The sequence below is a fragment of the Canis lupus genome, chromosome 4, assembly GCF_003254725.2.
Source record: "Canis lupus dingo isolate Sandy chromosome 4, ASM325472v2, whole genome shotgun sequence".
Classification (NCBI taxonomy): Eukaryota; Metazoa; Chordata; class Mammalia; order Carnivora; family Canidae; genus Canis; species Canis lupus.
Window position 1 is genome coordinate 48,214,423 of NC_064246.1, and position 19,513 is coordinate 48,233,935.

Sequence of the window (19,513 nt, forward strand, 5' to 3'; positions counted from 1 at the left end):
AGGAATTGTATTACTGAAAAAAGTTTTAAGAAAGGAAGAGGTCTACATAGTTATTCCAAGTAAGTTCATTTTAAGAGTTAATGAAAATTTCTGAAGTATATATTATGCCTTGGGAGATGACTTTGTCAAGAAATTGAAAAATAGTTAGAAACCTAACAATAGGAATGGATTAATACAAAACAGAAGTAGTGAATGAATATGATTGTTGGGTGAATCCTTTGTCAGTGACAAAAAAAAGCAAATTATGGTTAATGTTTATAAGTTAGTGATGTAACTTTGCTCTTCAGTGATCCAGACATCTAAGGAAGGATTGTCTTAAAATTTTATTTCATTCTTTTTATGTCCTTTGGAATTTTAAAGTACCTCTCTATGTATTTTGTAAAGATTTTATTTTTAAGTAATTTCTTCATCCAATGTGGGATTTGAGCCCACAACCCTGAGACCAAGAGTTGCACACTCCACCAACTTGAGCCAGCCAGATGCCCCTAAAAACTATTTTTAACAACCCGAAATGTATAACAAAGTTACATGTAAAGTGTAAATAATTGTTTTCTTCCTGAATTCTTTATAAATTTATGATAGGACACTGCATCATCTCTGAGTACCATAGTGTGTATTTCCTTCAAAGGACATGCTCTTACATCACTGCAATACAACTATTAAAGTCAGGAAATTAGCATTGATATGTTACAACCATCTAATCCTCAGATCTTTATTTGCATTCATGTTTAACTGATTGTCCCAGTAATGTTCTGTATGGGAAAAGGATCCAGTCCGAGTCATGCTTTGCCTCTAGATTAGATGTCAGGTGTCTGGTCTACTTCATTGTGGAACAAGTCTTCTTTTTCTTTCTTGACTTTTACAACCACAGCACTTTTCAAGATTACAGGCTAGTTTTGTACAACATCCCTTATTTTGAGTTTTGTCTGATACTTCTTCATGATTAAATTCAGATTATGTATCTTTGGCAGGGATATTACAGACGTGATGCTGTATTCTTATTGCATCTTATAATGAGTTAGTAATTTTGATTTGTCCTTTTTCTGGTGTTTACTTAGTGAATAAGTGGTGTTTACTTAGTGAATAAGTGGTGTCTGTCAGTCTTCTTCACAGTAAAGCTATTCTTTTTAGGTTTATGATTACTTTGTGGGAAAGTAGCTTCAGAGTACTATCCTGTTTCTGATCAAACTTCCAACTTATTTATATCTATATGGACTATTTATGGGGACTCATGATTTCTCATTTTATTCAGTGGGGGTAAATCTATTATTTCCATTACTGTGATGCTCACAATTTTTCTTGATTTGGTCAGGGGAAACCATTCTAGGTGGCTTGTATGTTCTTTTGACGTCTCATCATTATTTTAGGAATTTCTTATTTTCTGGCACAAATTATACCAGGCTTAGGCTTTCTCTGTCCTGGCTCAAGAAGAACCCATGTTTTTAAGGTGCTCTGGTTCTCTTAAATGGAGAATGGTATTTAGAAGCTAAGATTTGTGTGGTAGTGAGCAATTGTTGTGTGTTTATAATATATAGCTGTATTTATTTCTATATATTGAAAACCATGAGTCACACTTAAATCTTAATGGCTAATCCCATGTGGTGCATTTTTCTTTTCTCCCTTTCTATATTTATAATGACAGCAGTGAGAAGTCCGATTTCTGTTATCCTTAATATATTTGGTTCCCTATTCTAGGTCATCTCACATGAATGCCTTCCTTACTCTACTCAGGCTCCAACACCCTGTGGCAAGCAGAGATCCTCACCTCCTTGGTCCTGAACACACCTCATTGTGGGCCACTGAAGCCCTGCCATACCCTTTGGCAAAATGGCTCTCTTGTTCACTTTACCCAATAACTAGGAATGAATTGATGGGGAAGAGGCTTTTCTCTTTTAATTTGCTTCTCTTTTTGACTTTCAAAGAAATTAGTATTTTGAATAAGCACAGTAAAATTAACTCTTCTGTTCATAGTTTTGTGAATTTTTGACATGTAGATTCTGTTAATAGTTTTGTGAATTTTTAGCAAGTAGATTCTGTTCATAGTTCTGTGAATTTTAACATGCAGAGATATGTGTAAGCACCTCCAAAATCAGGAGATTGAACAGTTTAATTATGTTTTTTTTCTTTTTTTTAAATGAACTTTCCACCCCATTTGTGCTCAAACTCATGACCCTGAGATCAAGCGTTGCATGCTCTACTGTCTGACCAGCCAGGCACCCCAAGAGATTAAATAGTTTAATCACCATAAAAACTTAATTCTCTCCCTTTGTAGTCATGCCCTACTCCTAGCCTCAAACCCTGGAAACCACTGGTTAAGACTGTCTCTATAGTTTTGTCTTTTCAAGAATGTTCATCAATGGAATCACATGTAATTTTTTTTTTTTAAGGGTTATTCATCCATTCAAGAGACAGAGAGTGCAGCAGGAGGGAAGGGGCAGAGGGAGAGAATCCCCAGGTGGACTCCCTGCTGAGCATGGGGTCTGATATGGGGCTGGATCTCTTGACCCATGTGACCATGACCTGAGCAGAAACTTGAGTTGGACACCCAACTGACTGAGCCACCCGGGCACTTTGTAATGTTTTTTTTTTTTCAAAAAACAACAAAACAAAAACAGAAAGCAGTTTTATTGAGATCTAATTCACATACCATGTATTTTGTCCATTTAAAGTATATAATTCAGTGGTTTTTAGTATAGTCCTATTCAACCATCACCATAAGTCAGTTTTCATTTTCATCACTTCAAGAAACCTCGTGCTTTTTTAGCTATCAATTCCCTCCCTCTCCACCCTCAGCCAGGCGACCACTAATTTGCTTTCCATTTCATAAATTTCCCTGTTCTGACATTTCATACATATTGAATATTATAGTATGTGGTCTTTTGTTACTGGCTTCTGTCACTAAGCATAATGTTTTAGTGGTTCATCCGTGTTACAGTATGCCAGTATTTCGTTGTTTTTGTATGACTGGACTATTCCATTGTATAATTGCTGCATATTTATACACTTGTCTGTTGATGGACATTTGAGAAGTTTCTGCCTTTTGGCTATTATGAATAATGCTGCTATAAACATTCAAGTGGGGGCCCCTTGGTGGCTCGTCGGTTAAGCATCTGCCTTTGTTTCATGTGATTCTAGAGTCCCTGGATGGAGCCCTGTGTCAGGCTACTTGCTCAGCGGGAGTCTATTTCTACCTCCCCTGCGCCTGCCCCGCTTCTGCTCTCTCAGTCTTTCAAATGAGTAAATAAAATCTTTAAAAAATAAACATTTGAGTACAAGCTTTTATGTGTATGTATATTTTTATTTCTTATCTAGGAATAGAATTTTGAGTTCTATGGAAACTGATCATTTGAGGAATTTCTAGATTGTTTTCCAAAGTGGCTACGCCATTTTGCATGCCTACCACTAGTGTATGAAATTTCTAGTATCTCCACATCTTTGCCCACACTTGTTACAAGATTTTTAAATTTTTAGCCATTCTAGTGGATATGAAGTGGTATCACACTGTGTTTTGTTTTGTGTTTCTCTGATGACTATGCTGAACATTTTTTCTTGTGCTTCTTGACCATTTATGTATCTTCCTTGGAGAAATGTTTATTCAAATCCTTTGCCCATTTTTTTAATTGGGTTATTTATTAATGAGTTGAAAGAGTTCTTTATTCTGTACACAAGTCTCATTATTTGCATATATTTTCTTCTATTGTGTGGGTTTTTCACTTTCTTAATGGTGTCTTTTAAAGCATGAATGTTTTTAATTTTGACATACTAGTTCATCATGCTTTTGGTGGATCAAGCTTTTGGTATCATGTCTAAGAACTCTGTAATCCTGGTTATGAGGGCTTTTTCCAATATTTTCTTCTAAAAGTTCTATTATTGTATGTTTTACATTTCGATGTGTGACCCATCCAAAGTTATTTTTTTTTTGTAAGCTGTGTAATGTAGGTGGACCTTCATTTTTTTGCAAATGGATGTCCAATTGTTTCAAAATAATTTTTTGAGACTATCCATTCTTCATTAAGTTGTTCTTGCACTTTTGTCAAAAATCATATGGGTCTGTTTTTGGTCTTTCTAGTCTACTCCATTGATCCATTTTTCTATCCCTTCACAAATGCCAAACTGCCTTGATAATTGTAGCTTTATGATGAGTCTTAAAATTGGGCAGCCGGATTCCTTCAACTTAATTCTTGTTCAAAAATTGTTTTGGCGGTTTTAACTCTCTTTGCCTTTCTGTATAAAGTTTAGAATCAGCTGTATTCAGTCTGTCTACCAAAGGTCCTGCCCTTAGGGTTTTCATTGGAATAGCATAAGTCTTCCAATCCTTGAACATGGAGCAGCTCTCCATTTAGGATCTCTTTGATTTCAATCATGAGCATTTTGTGATTTTGAGCCTATGGAATATTTACATCTTTTCTTAGATTTATTCCTAAGTGTTCATTTTCTGGAGCTGTTGTAAATGATATATTTTTTGAAAATTGTTTCCAGATGTACATAGTGCAAAGAACTGTTTAATTTTTGTTTGTTGACCTTATATCCTGTGACCTTGTTAAAATCACATATTAGGGGACACCTGGGTGGCTCAGTGGTTTAGCGTCTGCCTTTGGCTCAGGGCATGATCTCGGAGTGCCAGGATTGAGTCCCACATCGGGCTTCCTGCATGGAGCCTGCTTCTTCCTCTGCCTATGTCTCTGTCTCTCTGTGTCTCTCATGAATAAATAAAATCTTTTAAAAAAATCACTTATTCTAGGAGTTTTTTGTTACAAATTCCTGTGATTTTCCTCATAAACCATAAATAGGTTTCATTTAGTTTGTACTACTCCGTATGTCTTTATTTTTTCTTGTTTCATTGCATTGGCTAGAATAGAAGGGGTGGAAATGTCCATCCCTGCCTTGCTTGGTTTTTAAATTTGATTGATTTTCAAATTTTGAACCTGCTTTTATTTTCACACATCCCAAACTTGGTCATGGTGTGTTACTGCCATTTACGTATCTGGATTTGTTGAAGATGTCCATATCTGTTAATTTGCGATATTGGTAAATAGTTTTTTGTTTGTGTTATCTTTATCTTGGTTTGGTGTCAGGGTGATGCTAACCTTATAAAATGAATTGGGAAGTGATTTTTCTACTTCCTAGCAGAGATTGGTAGAATTTGTATTGTCCTCTTTCAGTGTTTTATGGGATTTGCCAGTAAGATTTTTTTTTTTTTTTTTAAGATTTTATTTATTCATGAGAGACACACAGAGAGAAACAGAGATATAGGCAGAGGGAGAAGCAGGCCCCATGCAAGGAGCCCGATGCAGGACCCCTGATCCCGGACTCCAGGATCATGCCCTGGGCCAAAGGCAGGCGCCAAACCGCTGAGCCACCCAGGGAACCCCTTGCCAGTAAGATTTCAAACAACAAATTCAGTTTTAAAAAATAGAACTTACTCAGATTACCTAATTTTGTTTTAATTTGGTTTATGTTAAGTTCTGGTGGTTCTTATCTTTCACTGAATTCATTTAACTTGATGTACATAGTTGTGTTGTTTCCTTAGTGTCCTTTTAATATAGCATTATCTATTTCAGTCTTGAGATTGGTCATTTGTCTTTGTCAGTCTTGCTAGACATTCATCAATTTTACTGCTTTTTTCAAGTAGTTTTTGGTTTTGTTGGTTATCCTTATTTTCAGTTTCATTGATTTTTAAACCCCTCCTTTTTTAATGACCTTTTCCCCCTCTGTTTGCTTTGTGGGTTTATTCTGCTTTTTCTAGTTTATGTGGAAGCTTTGAGACTTTTTTTTTTTCATAATAAAAACAATTGATGTGAATTAGTCTAAGCACTGGTTTAGCTACATTTCATACATTTTGATGTTTTCACTCAGTTCAAAATATTTTACTCTTTAGACTTACCCTTAGAACCTTATTTAGAAGTTTGTTGTTTAATCTCTTAAATCTCTTAAGTAGTCATAGATTTTCCTGTTATCTGACATTTCTAGTTTATGATCAGAGAACATACTTCATAATTTTAGTTCCTTTATATTTCTTAAGGGTTGTTTTGTGACCTAAGATACGGTCTGTCTTGGTGAATGTTCCATGTATTTTAAAAGAATGCTTATTCTTTTGTTTTAGGATGAAGCTTTTTATGTCAGGTAGATCCAGTTGGTTGTTAGTATTACTGTTTTTCAGTGTTCTTGCTGATATCCTAAATTTCTATAGATTACTAAGAGGTTTGAGTCTCCAACCGTAGTTGAATCCTTGTCCATTTTTCATATTTGAAGCTCTGATGTTAAGTGCATACAAACTTAAGATTGTCAAGTCTTCTTGAATTTTTATCTTTATTTAATGATCCCTTTTTATGCCTGACCAATTGCTCCAAAATCTTTGTCAAATTAATGTAAAACATTAGCTTTTTATTTTTTTATGGATTCTCTACCCTCAGTGTGGAGCTCAAATTCATGACCCCAAGATCATGAGTTGCATACTCTACTGGCTGAGCCAGCCAGAGTCCCCCAGCCCCCAAACTGGCTTATTTTAATCCATCTCATTTGCCTTATGTTTACTGGTTTTGGTTTATGAAAAATTACAGATTTTATATTTAGTAAACAATAAGTAGGGAGAATCTCAATCAGACCTCACGCTGAGTGTAGAGCCCGACATGGGGCTTGATCCTCTAACACTGAGATCATGACCAAAACTAAGAGGACACTCAACTGACTGCATCACCAGCTGTCTGTTTTTGATAGTATGCCGCATAATTAGAAATATGTAAGGTTCAGGTGTTTAAAAACTACACTGTAAAGAGGATTAAGTATATCTAGTCTTAGTCAAGTGCAAAAGGAACTTTCCTATATAAGTTTTTATTTCAATTTTCAATTAACTCTTTGCAGTGGTCACTTTGTCTTCTTAGTTTAATTAAACAAACACGAACCTTCAAAATCCTGTTTCAGTTCCAATTACCAATTTACCTAAGCAGACTAACACAATACTGGTTAGTTACCTGTCATTACCAACCACTTTGCTGGAATGCCATTTAAGGTAAGAACTTCAGGTGGGCTGAATATAAGGGTGAATTTGTATTAAGAATATCCATAATACTGATGAATCTAAATGACACAAGTTACCAATACTGTGTCAACACCAACTTTTAAATGCACATTAAATATATTTATCCTAATCTTCTGTTTTCTGAAAAGCCATTTGAAAGTAAATTAGGTAATGGCCATACTATTAATAGTGATTGTTTCTGCTATCATACATCTTCCTGCTAAATTTAAATATACCGAATGGAGATAGCTTTTTATTGTGGTTCTAGTATCACATTGACAAAACAGTTAAATCAGAACAGAAACAAATAGAAACTACCTGCAAAGGAATGCATTTCAGTAACTTTATTGAAAGGTATAGCCCTTAGTACCAAAACATAATGGTAGTTGGTTAGGCTACCTCTGCCAACTCAGAATTAACACTGATGTCAAATTATTGAAATATGTCAGCTTTTTGGGAAAACTGAAGTTATCCATAAAACACAGTTCACAAAAGTATAAGATATATTGTGGTTCTTTGGTTTATTTTCCAGTGCACATTTACCCATAACATGTCATAAATGGGTACAGCCATTCTGGATGGACACAAGCTACTTGCTGCACTGAGTAACTGTTTACATCACTTTTAATGCCGTAGATCTCCTTACGGTCACTGACTTAAAAGAAAATCTCAAATACTACCTTAGCAACTTCATAATTATGAGGATGCCTACTGACTTTTTTAAAGACTTTCTTTGGGCACAGGAGGGGCAAGTAGTGAAAGTATATTCTCTTCCTTTAAAAATTCTAAGTTAGAAGCAATAGCAGTTTTTATAAAAACAGCCCTTAGTAAAAACTTCTGGAGTGTTAAATCAAGTTTTTGGAGCATAGTTATTTTGAATTACTAACACAATAAAAACAAAGTTTCTTGATGGGATTAGATGGAGGCAGCAAATACTGTGTAAATTTTACCATGGATGCAAACCACCAGTTTTTTAGGAAAAATATTAACAATAACTTAATATGCCAAAATAACTAGGCCTGTAGTTTTACTTTTATAAAATGCCCTCAAATTTAAGTATAATTCCCAAGTAGCAGTAAAGTCTAGATCTCGGAATTATCTATTATTTGCACTATAGGTACCAAGAAACCATTTTCATTGCCTAGAATAGTGACCCTTGTTATGCCTTAAAAGTGCATTTGTGAAATGTTGGTTTTAATCTATACCTCATAATTTAGAATTTAATTAGGTTACCACTTTTGATACCACCTAAATATAATATATTGACCCAACATAGAAAGTTGGGTCAATGTTAGAAATGAAGATTCACAGTTTACCTTCCCAGGCTTGTTATTAACATTTCACATTTATGCTCTTAGCTTTCATTTGTATGCCTCACAGATGAATTTAAATTTAATTTAATTCCACTACAGCATGTTAATTAGGTAGTTTTCCCAAATCTGAGAACATCAATGCTAATCTAGTGATGTTCTGAGGCTTCACAGCTTAAATTCATTATAACATCATGGAATCCATAGCTCAGGATTGTGGAGAAAGGCTTCAGAGAAGAGCTTTTTTGTTGCTGTAACAATCCTATTTAAACAAACAAAACATCAAGTTATTAGAATTCTGCCAAACATAAAGTATTATTAACTGTTAAAAAATCAACTGCTTAACAGAAGATTTAATAATCATGTCATATGTAAATGTATTAACATTTAGCTTTGAGTAGGAAAAGGTTAAATTACAACTTAAATTCAGATGGTAAGAATATATATCCTATATTAGTGATGAGATTTTAATTTTTATGCACTTTCCACTGTTCCAACTGCAATTGCAATGATATACAAATATAGTGTTGAGATACCCTGGCAGTTTGCAGATACCTAGCATGGAGACCATCTGCCATAATTTACTTTAAGTACAACATCCAAGTTCATACTGATTTTGCTTATAAGCTGACAGTCTTGAATTAGTTCATTTATGGTTCAAACTTTTGGTCCCGTTTTCCTGCTTAGGCTTGTGTTAACTTCAATTGTGCCGGAACTTGGGTCTACATATAGCAAAATGATGTGAAAAATAGTGTCTTAGTGCTTCTTTTGAAATTCAGGTTATTAAAGAGGATGTGATTTTCTAAGCTGAGAATTTAATGAAATGGCTAATGTACATATCAAAGGTTGGATAATTCCTTACTCTCAGGGTATTGTATCTTAAATGAAAAAATGCCCTCAAATATTAACTGACTAGATCAGTGAAGTCATTTTCTCCATTGCTATTCTACTCCATCTTGTTTATTTTTGATAATAATTCATTTAGTTCTTGAATTAAACAATAAAACTATAGTGCTAGAAAATTTTCTCTATATGGAGAGTAACTATGAACCAAACTTACCAATTAAGGGACCATTTCAGGAATTGTTGGAAGGTGGGTTATTCTGTAGTAACTATGCTTCAATTGCCGTGCAGTACGTCCAGAAACAATCCATTTCAACTTCTGAACATTTGGTTTGGAACACTTGTTTGATGAATATTCAGTTAAACACTTGGATACAAGTTCTTGCCAGAAGGTCAAATCTCTGCCATTTATCTGTGGATAAATTAAAAACAAATTATTAGTTACAATTGGGCACCTGGGGTGACTCAGTTAAGCGTCTGCCTTCAGCTCAGGTCATGATCTTGGGGCCCTGGGATGGAACCCTTCATCAGGCTGCTTGTTCAGTGGGAAGTTTGCTTCTCTCTCTCCCTTTTTCCCTCCCCTCTGCTCAGGCTTTCTCTCTCACATATACTCTCTATATCTCAAATAAACAAATAAAATCTTTAAAAAAAAAAAGAAAATCCTACATGGGGTGCCTGCATGGCTCAGGTGGTTAAAGATCTCTCTCTTTCTTTCTTTTTAAAGATTTTATTTATTCATTCATGAGAGACAGAGAGAGAGAGAGAGAGAGGCAGAGACACAGGCCGAGGGAGACATGGCTCTATGCAGGGAGCCTGACATGGGACTCGATCCTGGGTCTCCAAGATTACACCCTGGGCTGAAGGCGGCACTAAAATGCTGAGCCACCCGGGCTGCCCAAGATCTGACTCTTGATTTCAGCTCAGGTCACACATGATCTCATGGTCATGGAATTGAGCCCATGGGCTTGGTGCTCAGCAGGGAGTCTGCTTGAGATTCTCTCTCTCCTCCCCCACTGTACTCTAAAATTAAAAAAATGGTCCTACAGTATATAACTACAGCAATAATTGTGATCTTACTAATGTGTCTTTCCTTGTTAAATAAATCTGAGGATAAGCTACTCAAGTTTCAAACAGACACATCTCATTTTACTGGAGGAGCTAGTACACAAGTGGTTTAGTTTCTTTTATAGCTGTTAACACCATTTAGGCTATGACCTTGACATACCTTGGAATGTGTCTGAAGACATTCTATTCCTTCAGTTAACTCTACAAACTTCTGTGCTTGGATCTCCAGTGCAATGATAGACAATGCCAACACAGAAGGCTAAAAGAGATAAATTTTAAGTAAGTATTGAGTTGAAAATAGGTATATAAATCAGTTTAATCTTTATAAAATATTTACCTTTGCTTTAGAAAATATGATCCTGCAGTGGCATGCCTTAAGTTGAGCTTCTAGTCTTTCAAAATTAAGGCTATTCTTCCTTTTAAAAAGAAAATGAAAATTAGATTAATTTTATGTAGAATGTAGTCAACGAAGGATGTTTAGAACAACATCTAAGTCATTTTAAAATGAAATTTACGCACACATCACAGAAAATAAATCATTTGAAGAATTCCCTTTCCTTCAGGAGCATTAACTTCTTGAAGATACCATACATGAATTTAAAATAATTTTACCCCCACCAAAAAAGTATCATGTTACAACTATCAAGTTTTCATTTTAATCTATTTCTGCAGTTACTGAGTTCTTTTTCCATAAATCTGGTAGATATTTACTAGGTTCTAGGAGTTAAGTAGTCTATAAGTGGAAAATGTAATAAAAAAAAAAAGTTGAAATGTCCCTTAATCCCAAGAATTAGCCTTCAGAGACTTGAAAAAGCTGTTGACAACTGAAAGTCTCACTTTCGCTGGACAGTGAAATGAAATCCAAGGAGCTGCAGCTGTCATTGTACTTTTTTACCCCCTTCATTTTACTTTTGATTGGAATTATACCAAAATACTGAATTTATGCAATATCCAGAATACCATTTTGATTTCCAAATCTCCTTTGGTCAAAACAAAGATTACATACCTTTCAATTGGTAAGTTCTCTTGAATAAGTGAGTAGTAGAGTTGCAGAAATTGAAAGGCAGTAGTAGCTTTGACTTTCCAACACACTTTCTCCAATACAATCTTTTCCATTCTCATCAAGTCTGAAACCGTGAACCTATACTGGCTTATTCGGATCAAGTCAGTTGCCAATGGTACATTCCTTTCCTCTTCTATTGATTTAACAGCCAAATAGAAGCAGCTCAGCCCAACACAGCCAAGGTGCTTGGGCTGTACCTAAAATGACAATGAGACTATGCCTTTAGCTTATTTTATTTATTTTTAAAAGATTAAAAGATTTCATTTATTTCATGAGAGACACAGCGAGAGAGAGGCAGAGGGAGAAGCAGGCTACCTGTAGGGAGCCCAATGCCAGATTCGATTCCAGGATTCTGGGATCATGACCCAAGCCAAAGGCAGATGCTCAACCACTGAGCCACACAGGTATCCCTCTTTAGCTTATTTTAATTAAAAAATAAACAAAATAATCTAGAACTCAGATACATTATTATTAAAATGTATCTTTGAGATCTATTTCTCAACTGTGAAGGACTTAATAGAGATCCAATCATTCCTCAACTCTAGCCTGTCAACACTATGTATCCACTTGGAATCAATTTTGGAGAAACTGGACTGTCAGGATAATATTTAACTTCAGCCCATAAGAAATTCTTTTTTTCTTTTCCTTCCTAAATCATTGTAGAACTGTAAGCATTATGTTCTAGTTGGACCAAATAAATTAACTGATCAAAGGCTTATAGGAGGATCAAAGCTCCTTATGGCTTATGCACAAAATATCTTTCTAAGATGTCGTGTTTTTCTAGGCTCTTTTCAATAACACATGTAAAATGGCTTTTAAATGGTTTAGCACACACTATTTACTCTGCCTGTAAAGCTCTATCCACTGCCAATCTTTTATAGTTATCATTTCCTGAATGTCTACAATGTGACAGAATCAAATTTCTATCCACTTGAAGTTACACGTTAAATGAAACTTTAAGAAGTTTTTACAGTGTGTGTGTCCTCCTTTTCTTGGAATCTCTTCAGCAACATATTTATTTCTCTTTGGGGGTTTAAGTATCTCTCTTATTCCTTGCATTGTTTTATAGTTATTGGTACAAACATTATTTTCATATAAGATTGTAATATACTTAAGGGACAGATGTATTATTATTAATCTGTGCAACATTTGTAGATTCAAAGGTAGTGCTGGCACATGGTGTCTAAACAATAGTTAAAAAATTAGTCTGTTGAGCAAGTTTCTTGAACCATCCAATTCAACAAATGTGGAATTTCTTCTGTGTATGAGGTGTTGTGTCAGGTACTGAAGACTAAAAGATGAGTTTCTTTCCATTTGTCACATCATCTCATCCACTCATGACCATGGGCACAAAAGGCAGATATATTTTTAACAGTAAGCAAGTTCTGAAATCTACACAGATGTCCTGCTTATCCAGTACAGGGAAATAATTACATAAATGCTCTTCCTTCAGAAGATACTCTTTTCTCTACCGTATGCCAACTGATGTTGAAAATAGCAAGCTAAACAATATATGAATAGGACTAGGGCTAAAACAATTAAAACTTTATATATGACTAGAAATTAAGAAGTATACTCTATTGACCAAGTGGTTCACAATATAAAACAAAACAAAACAAACCTGTAATTCTTAACCACAATCTAGCATTCTGCCTATAACACATTTCTTTAAAAACAACAGTAGATAAATGAAAATACCCAACCTATCAAGAAAGATTTTAAAAAACAACAGCCAACTCTCATACTGGGAGTCTGCAATTATTTGCTAACATTTTTCTTTTTCTTTTCTTTTTTGCTAATAGACTATTTTTTCAATGTCAAGTTGATTCTAATTATACATTATTCTTGATTATGAAGGAAGAGTATTCACTAATGCTAGAGTACACAGAATCATCGAAATGTTTTGGCTACTTGCTGAAAATTAAAAAGGTCAAGTTTTTGAATACCAGCCCAAAGCTAGAGAAATTCACCTCCAAAACGAAATGACTAAAACCAAGAAATACTTAGTGTAATGTAGCTTTAAACATACCTTCATTTTGGACAGGAATCTGTCCAGTAAATTCACAGCTAGAGAAAATGTCTCCGTGTCAAAGCCAAAGAACTGAGTTAGACTAAGAAGATCTTTTACTTCAAAGTCCCTTAGTCTTGCAGTCATTCTGAGGCCATTATCGTGTGCAGATTCAATTAGTCTCAAGCCGCAGACCTTTGGCTGACATCTGGACTCCTGTTCCAATAGGGCATTCAGCTGGTGTAGCAGTTTCTGAGATTCAGTTGTTGTCAGTACTTCTATCATCTATATATAGCACAAGGCCCAGAAAGGAGTGTAAGAAAAGCCCTTCCTGCCTTGTAGCATGCCAAGTGCTTTATACACAAGTTTCCCCTCCCCCAATGCTGCCAGTGAATCTAAGTCCTTGCAAAGTGCCGTCTGTTACAGCCACCCCTCACCCCCACCCGACCAGTTGGTCACATCCTAGATTGTGACTTCCTAGAGGACAGGAGCCATGCCTCAAACACATTAAAAATCTTCAAGAAATACTTGTTCAAGTCATTCACTGCCAAGAGATAACTGAGTATTGATACTCTGAGATTGGACGGTCGTATGTAATCGCCCTATATTGAACTGCCATGCTGTGAACTGTTAACGTTAGTTAATTTTACTTAATCCCTATTTCCTCATCTGTAAAGTGGGTATGAGGTTCTTACCTACCTCACAGGCTTGTGTGGAAAAACGAGATCACCTAGGTATAGGGCTTAGCACAAAGGCACCTAATAAACACTGGACAATAGTATTTACTTCGTTGTAAAATGAGGTAACAACATTTGTCTCTCCGAGTGGCTGTTAAAATCAAACAAGATGATTCATGTAGAGTTTTGCACAGTGCCTGACACACCGCGCTCCATCATCGTTAACTTTTATTGGTGAAGCTTAACACGTCGCGAGGGCGTGAGGTGCCGTAGGCTGCAGCATGCACCTGGGAGTTTCATTAATCTCAGAGTCGGTTATTCCACAGCTAGTACGTCCCGGCCACAAGGGAAGCCCGGCACGAGCGTACCTCCCACACCACGGGGAAGACCGGGCGGCAGGGGATCTTTCAAGTTGCGCGACTGAAGGGAAGCGCCGACGAGGAAGCACTAACTTTACGGGCCCGACGCTTTTCCGCCGTGGGCTGGTCCCCGGGACCCCGCCGACCGGACAGTAAGACTGGCCCCGCCCCTCCAAGCTCCGACTAGCCTGGACTTGTTGCAACCGGAGAGTGAAGCGAGGGAAAGAGCGCGGGCTGGACCCGCCCCTCGCCCCGCATCCTTCACCCCCCACCCCTCACCCCTCACCCCTCACCCCTCACCCCTCACCCCCAACCCGGCTCCTCAGCCGCACCGCGAAGCCAACCCCCGAGGCCCCGCTCACCTTGACCGCGACTGCGGCTCCTCAGCCGTGACTACCCTCCCCGGGCCTGCTCTCACCTCACCCCGCGATAACAGATCCGATAGGCCCACGAGGCGAGGGGACTCGCGGGTAAGAGGGGAGAGGCCCGGGGAGGGGGAGCCGTCCTGGGCGGAGGTCTCCGCAGCGCCGCCCGGACGACACTGCCCACCACAGGGTCAGCTCGGAGCCGAAGGGGCAGCGCCTGACCGCTTGAGTAATATATTGGAGGGCGGGGCTTGCCCCTGGTGGGCGGGAGAGAGGGGCGGCTTAGCTTCTGATTGGTGCACTTCCTTTGATGGATGGCCCCAGCCGTCCAAAGAGGGCTGGCCTGGGAGGGAAGAAGTCCAGCCAATCGGCACACACTTCCCATTATCCCGGAGCCAAATTCTCCGCCCCCTGAGGCCACGCCCCTTGCCTCTCAGCTTCTCTCCGTGGAGAGTTTCCTAAAGTGTTTTCAACCAAGAGGTGGTCCAACTAAGTGGTGTACGCGCTCTGTCCCGGGTAAGGTCTCTGCTGCCAGCCGGATTGGCCAGAACATCATTCCAGAATGTACTGAGAGTGTCTGTTCCCTGCGGCTCAGTAGAGTTGTTCGGCGTCGTCTTTGTAAAAATACAGCGACTAATTACAAAACACAAAGTAAACCCTTGATTTTTCGTCACAGGTTGGAGAGGTGGTGAATTTTCTTTTTTTTTTTAATTTTTATTTATGATAGTCACAGAGAGAGAGAGAGAGGCAGAGACATAGGCAGAGGGGAAGCAGGCTCCATGCACCGGGAGCCCGATGTGGGATTCGATCCCGGGTCTCCAGGATCGCGCCCTGGGCCAAAGGCAGGCGCCAAACCGCTGCGCCACCCAGGGATCCCCGAGGTGGTGAATTTTCTATGCGGTGGTGTATTCTATAGGTTTCTCCTTGTGGGCTTTGGGAAATCCATGAATTCTTGCCTTATTTTGCTTTTTGTACGATTTATCAAAGAATGGAGCTGGGGTAGGTGAATTCTTGGTCTTCACCAGTTTCCTGAATTTTATTTTTGAGCTAATTAAAAGTTGGTAGGTTTTGTTGTTGTTGTTGTTGTTGTTGTTTGTTTGTTTTAAATGGCTTAAAATGGAAGGAGGAGAGTACATGGGAAAATATTTGTAGTGACTATGAATCTAAGTCCACAGACCCAGGTGTGAAGGGGGCCCATGCCGGGTAGGTGGGAAAATAATTAGCCTGAAGCCTTCCTGGACCCCCCTCCTCTTTCGATCCCTTACAAATGAGAAGGGTCTACATTAGAAGGGTCTGAGGACTGATGAGGAAAGAGTTAATCAGTTCTCAGAGCTGTACTTGGATGTCTCTGCTATCATGAACTCTTTCTGGTTAGTGGCATTCTGAGCTATAAAAAGTGAAAATCTGAAAGATTTACTGGTATCCCTTCTCTTTTCCCTGAGGTGTCTTTTCTTGAGGCAATGTCACAGAACCAAGCCTCAAAACGGGGGCAGAGTTGTGGAGAGGAAAAGAGAGGGAAAACCAGGGAGGAAACGTAATACCTCAAAATAACACCCCAGCCACAACAATAGGTTGGTTGACAAAATGCAGCTTTTCAAATGGGGAAGAGGCCTCCATCCTTCTTGAAAACAAACTTACATAATGAGTATAAACGGACAATTTAAAACATTTAAAAAGTATTCACTACAGTAATGTGTGAGTTTACAAATGTACATGTTTCTCTTTTGGCTTTTAGTTACAGAATTAGGAATATGTGTATATATACGCACTTACTAATATCTATTGAAACATGTGCCAGTGGAGAACAAAATATATTGGTACCTGTCCTTGTGGAATATGTAGTCTTGTGGACACTATAAACACATGGACTTTGGAATAAAACTTATTTTCAAATCGTAGGTTACTAACTAGCTATGTGACTCTTAAGTTATTAAATCACATTAGTTTCCATTCTTTTCTGGCAAGTAAAAGTACCTTATTCATAGGGTTATTGAGAGGATTAAATAAAGCAAAGTACATAAAAAGGTAGGCACTCTGCCCAGAACACAGTAAATACTTGCTAAATGGTAGCCTTTATTATTAAATTATTAACATTTCTTTTGAAAATGTCTTGCTCAAACATACATTTGATTGGGCTTTTTCTATTGTCAGATTTAATCTTCTCAGCCTAGAATCAGAGTTTAAGAACTGTTTACTTAAAACGAATAAAAGTATCTAAATTGCATTAATTTCTAAATCTTTTATACTTGAAATTTTCATGTGAGGCTTTAGGTAATATATCAGTGTTTATGTAATAAAACTGTTTCACATTAGGATCTTATTTTTTGAGATCTGAAATTCCCTATCTGAAAGTAATTGTTTTGACTGCTCTGAAGAAAACTTGATTAAATATAAAGCAAGTCAAATGGACATTCCTTACCTTTTCTCCTTCCCTTTACTCCCACTGTCATTTATATTTGATGATATTAGAATGTTAGTCTATCACTTAAATAATTGAAAAGAGATTATTTTTTATAGAAAAATTAGAAAAATGAGCAAATTAGAAATTAGAAAAATAAGCAAATGTAAGACTCAATTATGTACTCTTGTAAAAGAAAGAAAATGAGCCACTTATTCGCTATGAAATTATTTATAAAGATGTGTAGATTTAGTAATGAGTTTCAGGAATGTTTCAAATGACTGGCTTCTCAGGTATTTTCGAGGCTTGAAGATATATGCAGCTGCCATCTTTATACTTTCTTCTCTGTCATCAGTTAAGTGCAGCAAGAACCAAAGCTCAGAATAATGGCCTTGAGGTTGGGCAAGAATCCCAGGCAGTCACAGGAAGATTTAATCATATTCTCTACATTGTAGACTGCAGAAGTGCCTTTGAGCAACAAAAGTTATAACAAGTAGGTATAACAGTGGTCCTGTGTCAAATGCTGCCCAGACTCACAGGGAAGTTCCTAATTGGTTCTGTCTCCAACCTAGAGATTGGAGGAGGTTCTGCACCTCACCATCTCTTTAGGCTTCTTGACAAATGTCTGGAACTTTTGTATGTTGATTTTTCCAATTGTGGTGAGGGATCAAGAAGTGAGGATCCCTGGGTACTTTCCCCTCTGCTTTCTGATCCTTTCTGGCACTAGTTATTACAATCCCTACCACCTCTCCAACTGTTTGCTAGAACACCTGCTCAGTATTATTCATTTAAAGAGAGCTTGTTTGGCAGTGGCCTTTTTGAGTCTTTATTAGCCCTTGGTGTACCAGAGAAATTGTGTATAGTCTGGGTGGTTGGGGTGGTGGTGGGGGGGGGCAGGGAGAAGGATACATAGAAAATAGTTTAGTGATGTCATGTCTATCTTGCCATTCAGTGATTCTAACTACCTTAGATAAGGTAACCCCTTCCAACTAATTGAGGTTACACTACATTCAATGCAAAACTAAACTTTGTAGGTAACCACTGCTACCTAAAGGCCGGTTTTTTTTTTTGGGGGGGGGGGGGAGAAATAAGACAGTTTAATGATGGCTTCCTTGTTTTACAGACAACAGGAGGACAAACATTTCTCTCCATGCACCTGTGCAATGAAATCAGGCGAGTGGCAATCCCAGGACAGGAGCCATGGAACTCAGAGCCACCGCTCAGCCTCTCAGTCGCGTGGTCCCAGCAGCGGCAGACACGGGGAGGCGGGGGACGGCCTGGCCTCCCGGGGTGGGAGTGAGGGGCCAGGTGCCGCAGGAAGTGAGGGGCGCGGCACTGCCCGGTGCTGGTGGGAGAGTGTGGGGAAGGGGGTGGGGAGCCAAGCGCCCGGGTGGGCCCCGACCACAGGGAGCAGCACGGTGGCATCAGCTGTCCCATCAGAGCTACCCTGGGGGCCGGAATCAGGCTGCGCTGGGAGGAAGAGCCCATGGCAGAAGAGGAGCACATGCTGACTGCCTTCCTCCTGCGCACGGAGCTCCTGGTGACCCAGCTGCACCTGGCAAGGGAAAGAGCGCTCCCGAGATCTGATGAAGACCGTCTGCTACTAGATGCCTGAGTGCTTGCACATCAGCTTGACTTACCAGAGGATATTTTCTTAACAATTGCATTAAAAAAAAATCAAATGGACCAGTGAAGTGTTTTCAAAGGAGTAGTCCTTGAAAAGGGACTCTTTTGGGAATAGCATGGCAGGTTAGGAGATCTCCTGCACCCTAGCATTTGGTCCAGTTGACATAGACTGTTGAGTGCAGGGCTCAAAGCCAAGATCAGCTAGTAATAAAAAGAGTTTGTATTTGTTATATGCTTCCCATGTGGCAGGGTGTGTATTGAATTTAAACCCGTATGATCTTACTTAGTTCTCTAACAATTCTGATATTATTATTATTATTATATTATTATTATTATTCAGAAGTGAGGGATATCCTGTATACTTCTTATTTGGTAGCTACCATTTACTGTTTAATGAATATAGATTATATATAACTTGAATTTGGATATTGCATTAAAAATAGCTTTTATTTTGGAATATTTCAGACTCATTACTCAGCTTCAGTAGCTATCAACATTTTGATCATGTTGCCTATTTACTTTTTGTTTGTCTGAACATTCAACAAATATTTACTGAGGACTTTGAAGGTGCCAGACCATTGTATTTTGTAGTCCTAGACTAAAAATATAACTTTTGAGCCGCAGGGTGGGTTGGTTATTGTTCTCTGTGAAGATAAGAAGTTGGAAGGATAAACTGGATCATTGTCATCCAAGTGCATTTCTTTAGTCTGAAGTCCACACTGGAGGATTCTCTGTGGTCTGCTGCTTTAGTAGGACAAGGTGGGGATGGGGAGGGGATAGC

General features: G+C 38.2%; 1 protein-coding gene and 1 long non-coding RNA gene across 6 annotated transcripts; one reads left to right on the forward strand and one right to left on the reverse strand.

The window, feature by feature from the left end:
- Positions 1–7,347: 7,347 nt before the first annotated feature.
- CCNG1 (cyclin G1) lies at positions 7,348–14,937 on the reverse strand. Of its 4 annotated transcripts, none has more exons than XM_049109170.1 (8): positions 14,706–14,937; positions 13,329–13,592; positions 11,243–11,496; positions 10,574–10,652; positions 10,397–10,495; positions 9,459–9,583; positions 9,389–9,409; positions 7,348–8,590 (listed from the first exon to the last, which is right to left on the reverse strand). In XM_049109170.1, exons 2-8 carry the CDS (start codon positions 13,590–13,592, stop codon positions 8,521–8,523), a joined length of 912 nt encoding a protein of 303 aa, XP_048965127.1. In that variant the 5' UTR covers positions 14,706–14,937; the 3' UTR covers positions 7,348–8,520. The 4 variants fall into 4 exon arrangements, with proteins under 4 accessions (XP_048965127.1, XP_048965126.1, XP_025290045.1 ...); XM_049109169.1 differs by adding an exon at positions 14,007–14,135 and having other exon boundaries at positions 9,389–9,583; positions 11,243–11,490; XM_025434260.3 differs by adding an exon at positions 14,007–14,135 and having other exon boundaries at positions 9,389–9,583.
- Positions 14,938–15,255: 318 nt separating this feature from the next.
- On the forward strand, positions 15,256–19,189 carry LOC118354516 (uncharacterized). Of its 2 annotated transcripts, XR_007410249.1 has the most exons (5): positions 15,256–15,393; positions 15,590–15,707; positions 17,462–17,599; positions 18,230–18,426; positions 18,547–19,189. It is a non-coding gene; the product is annotated as an uncharacterized LOC118354516 (long non-coding RNA). The 2 variants fall into 2 exon arrangements; XR_007410250.1 differs by lacking the exons at positions 15,256–15,393; positions 15,590–15,707 and adding an exon at positions 15,828–16,279.
- Positions 19,190–19,513: the final 324 nt, after the last annotated feature.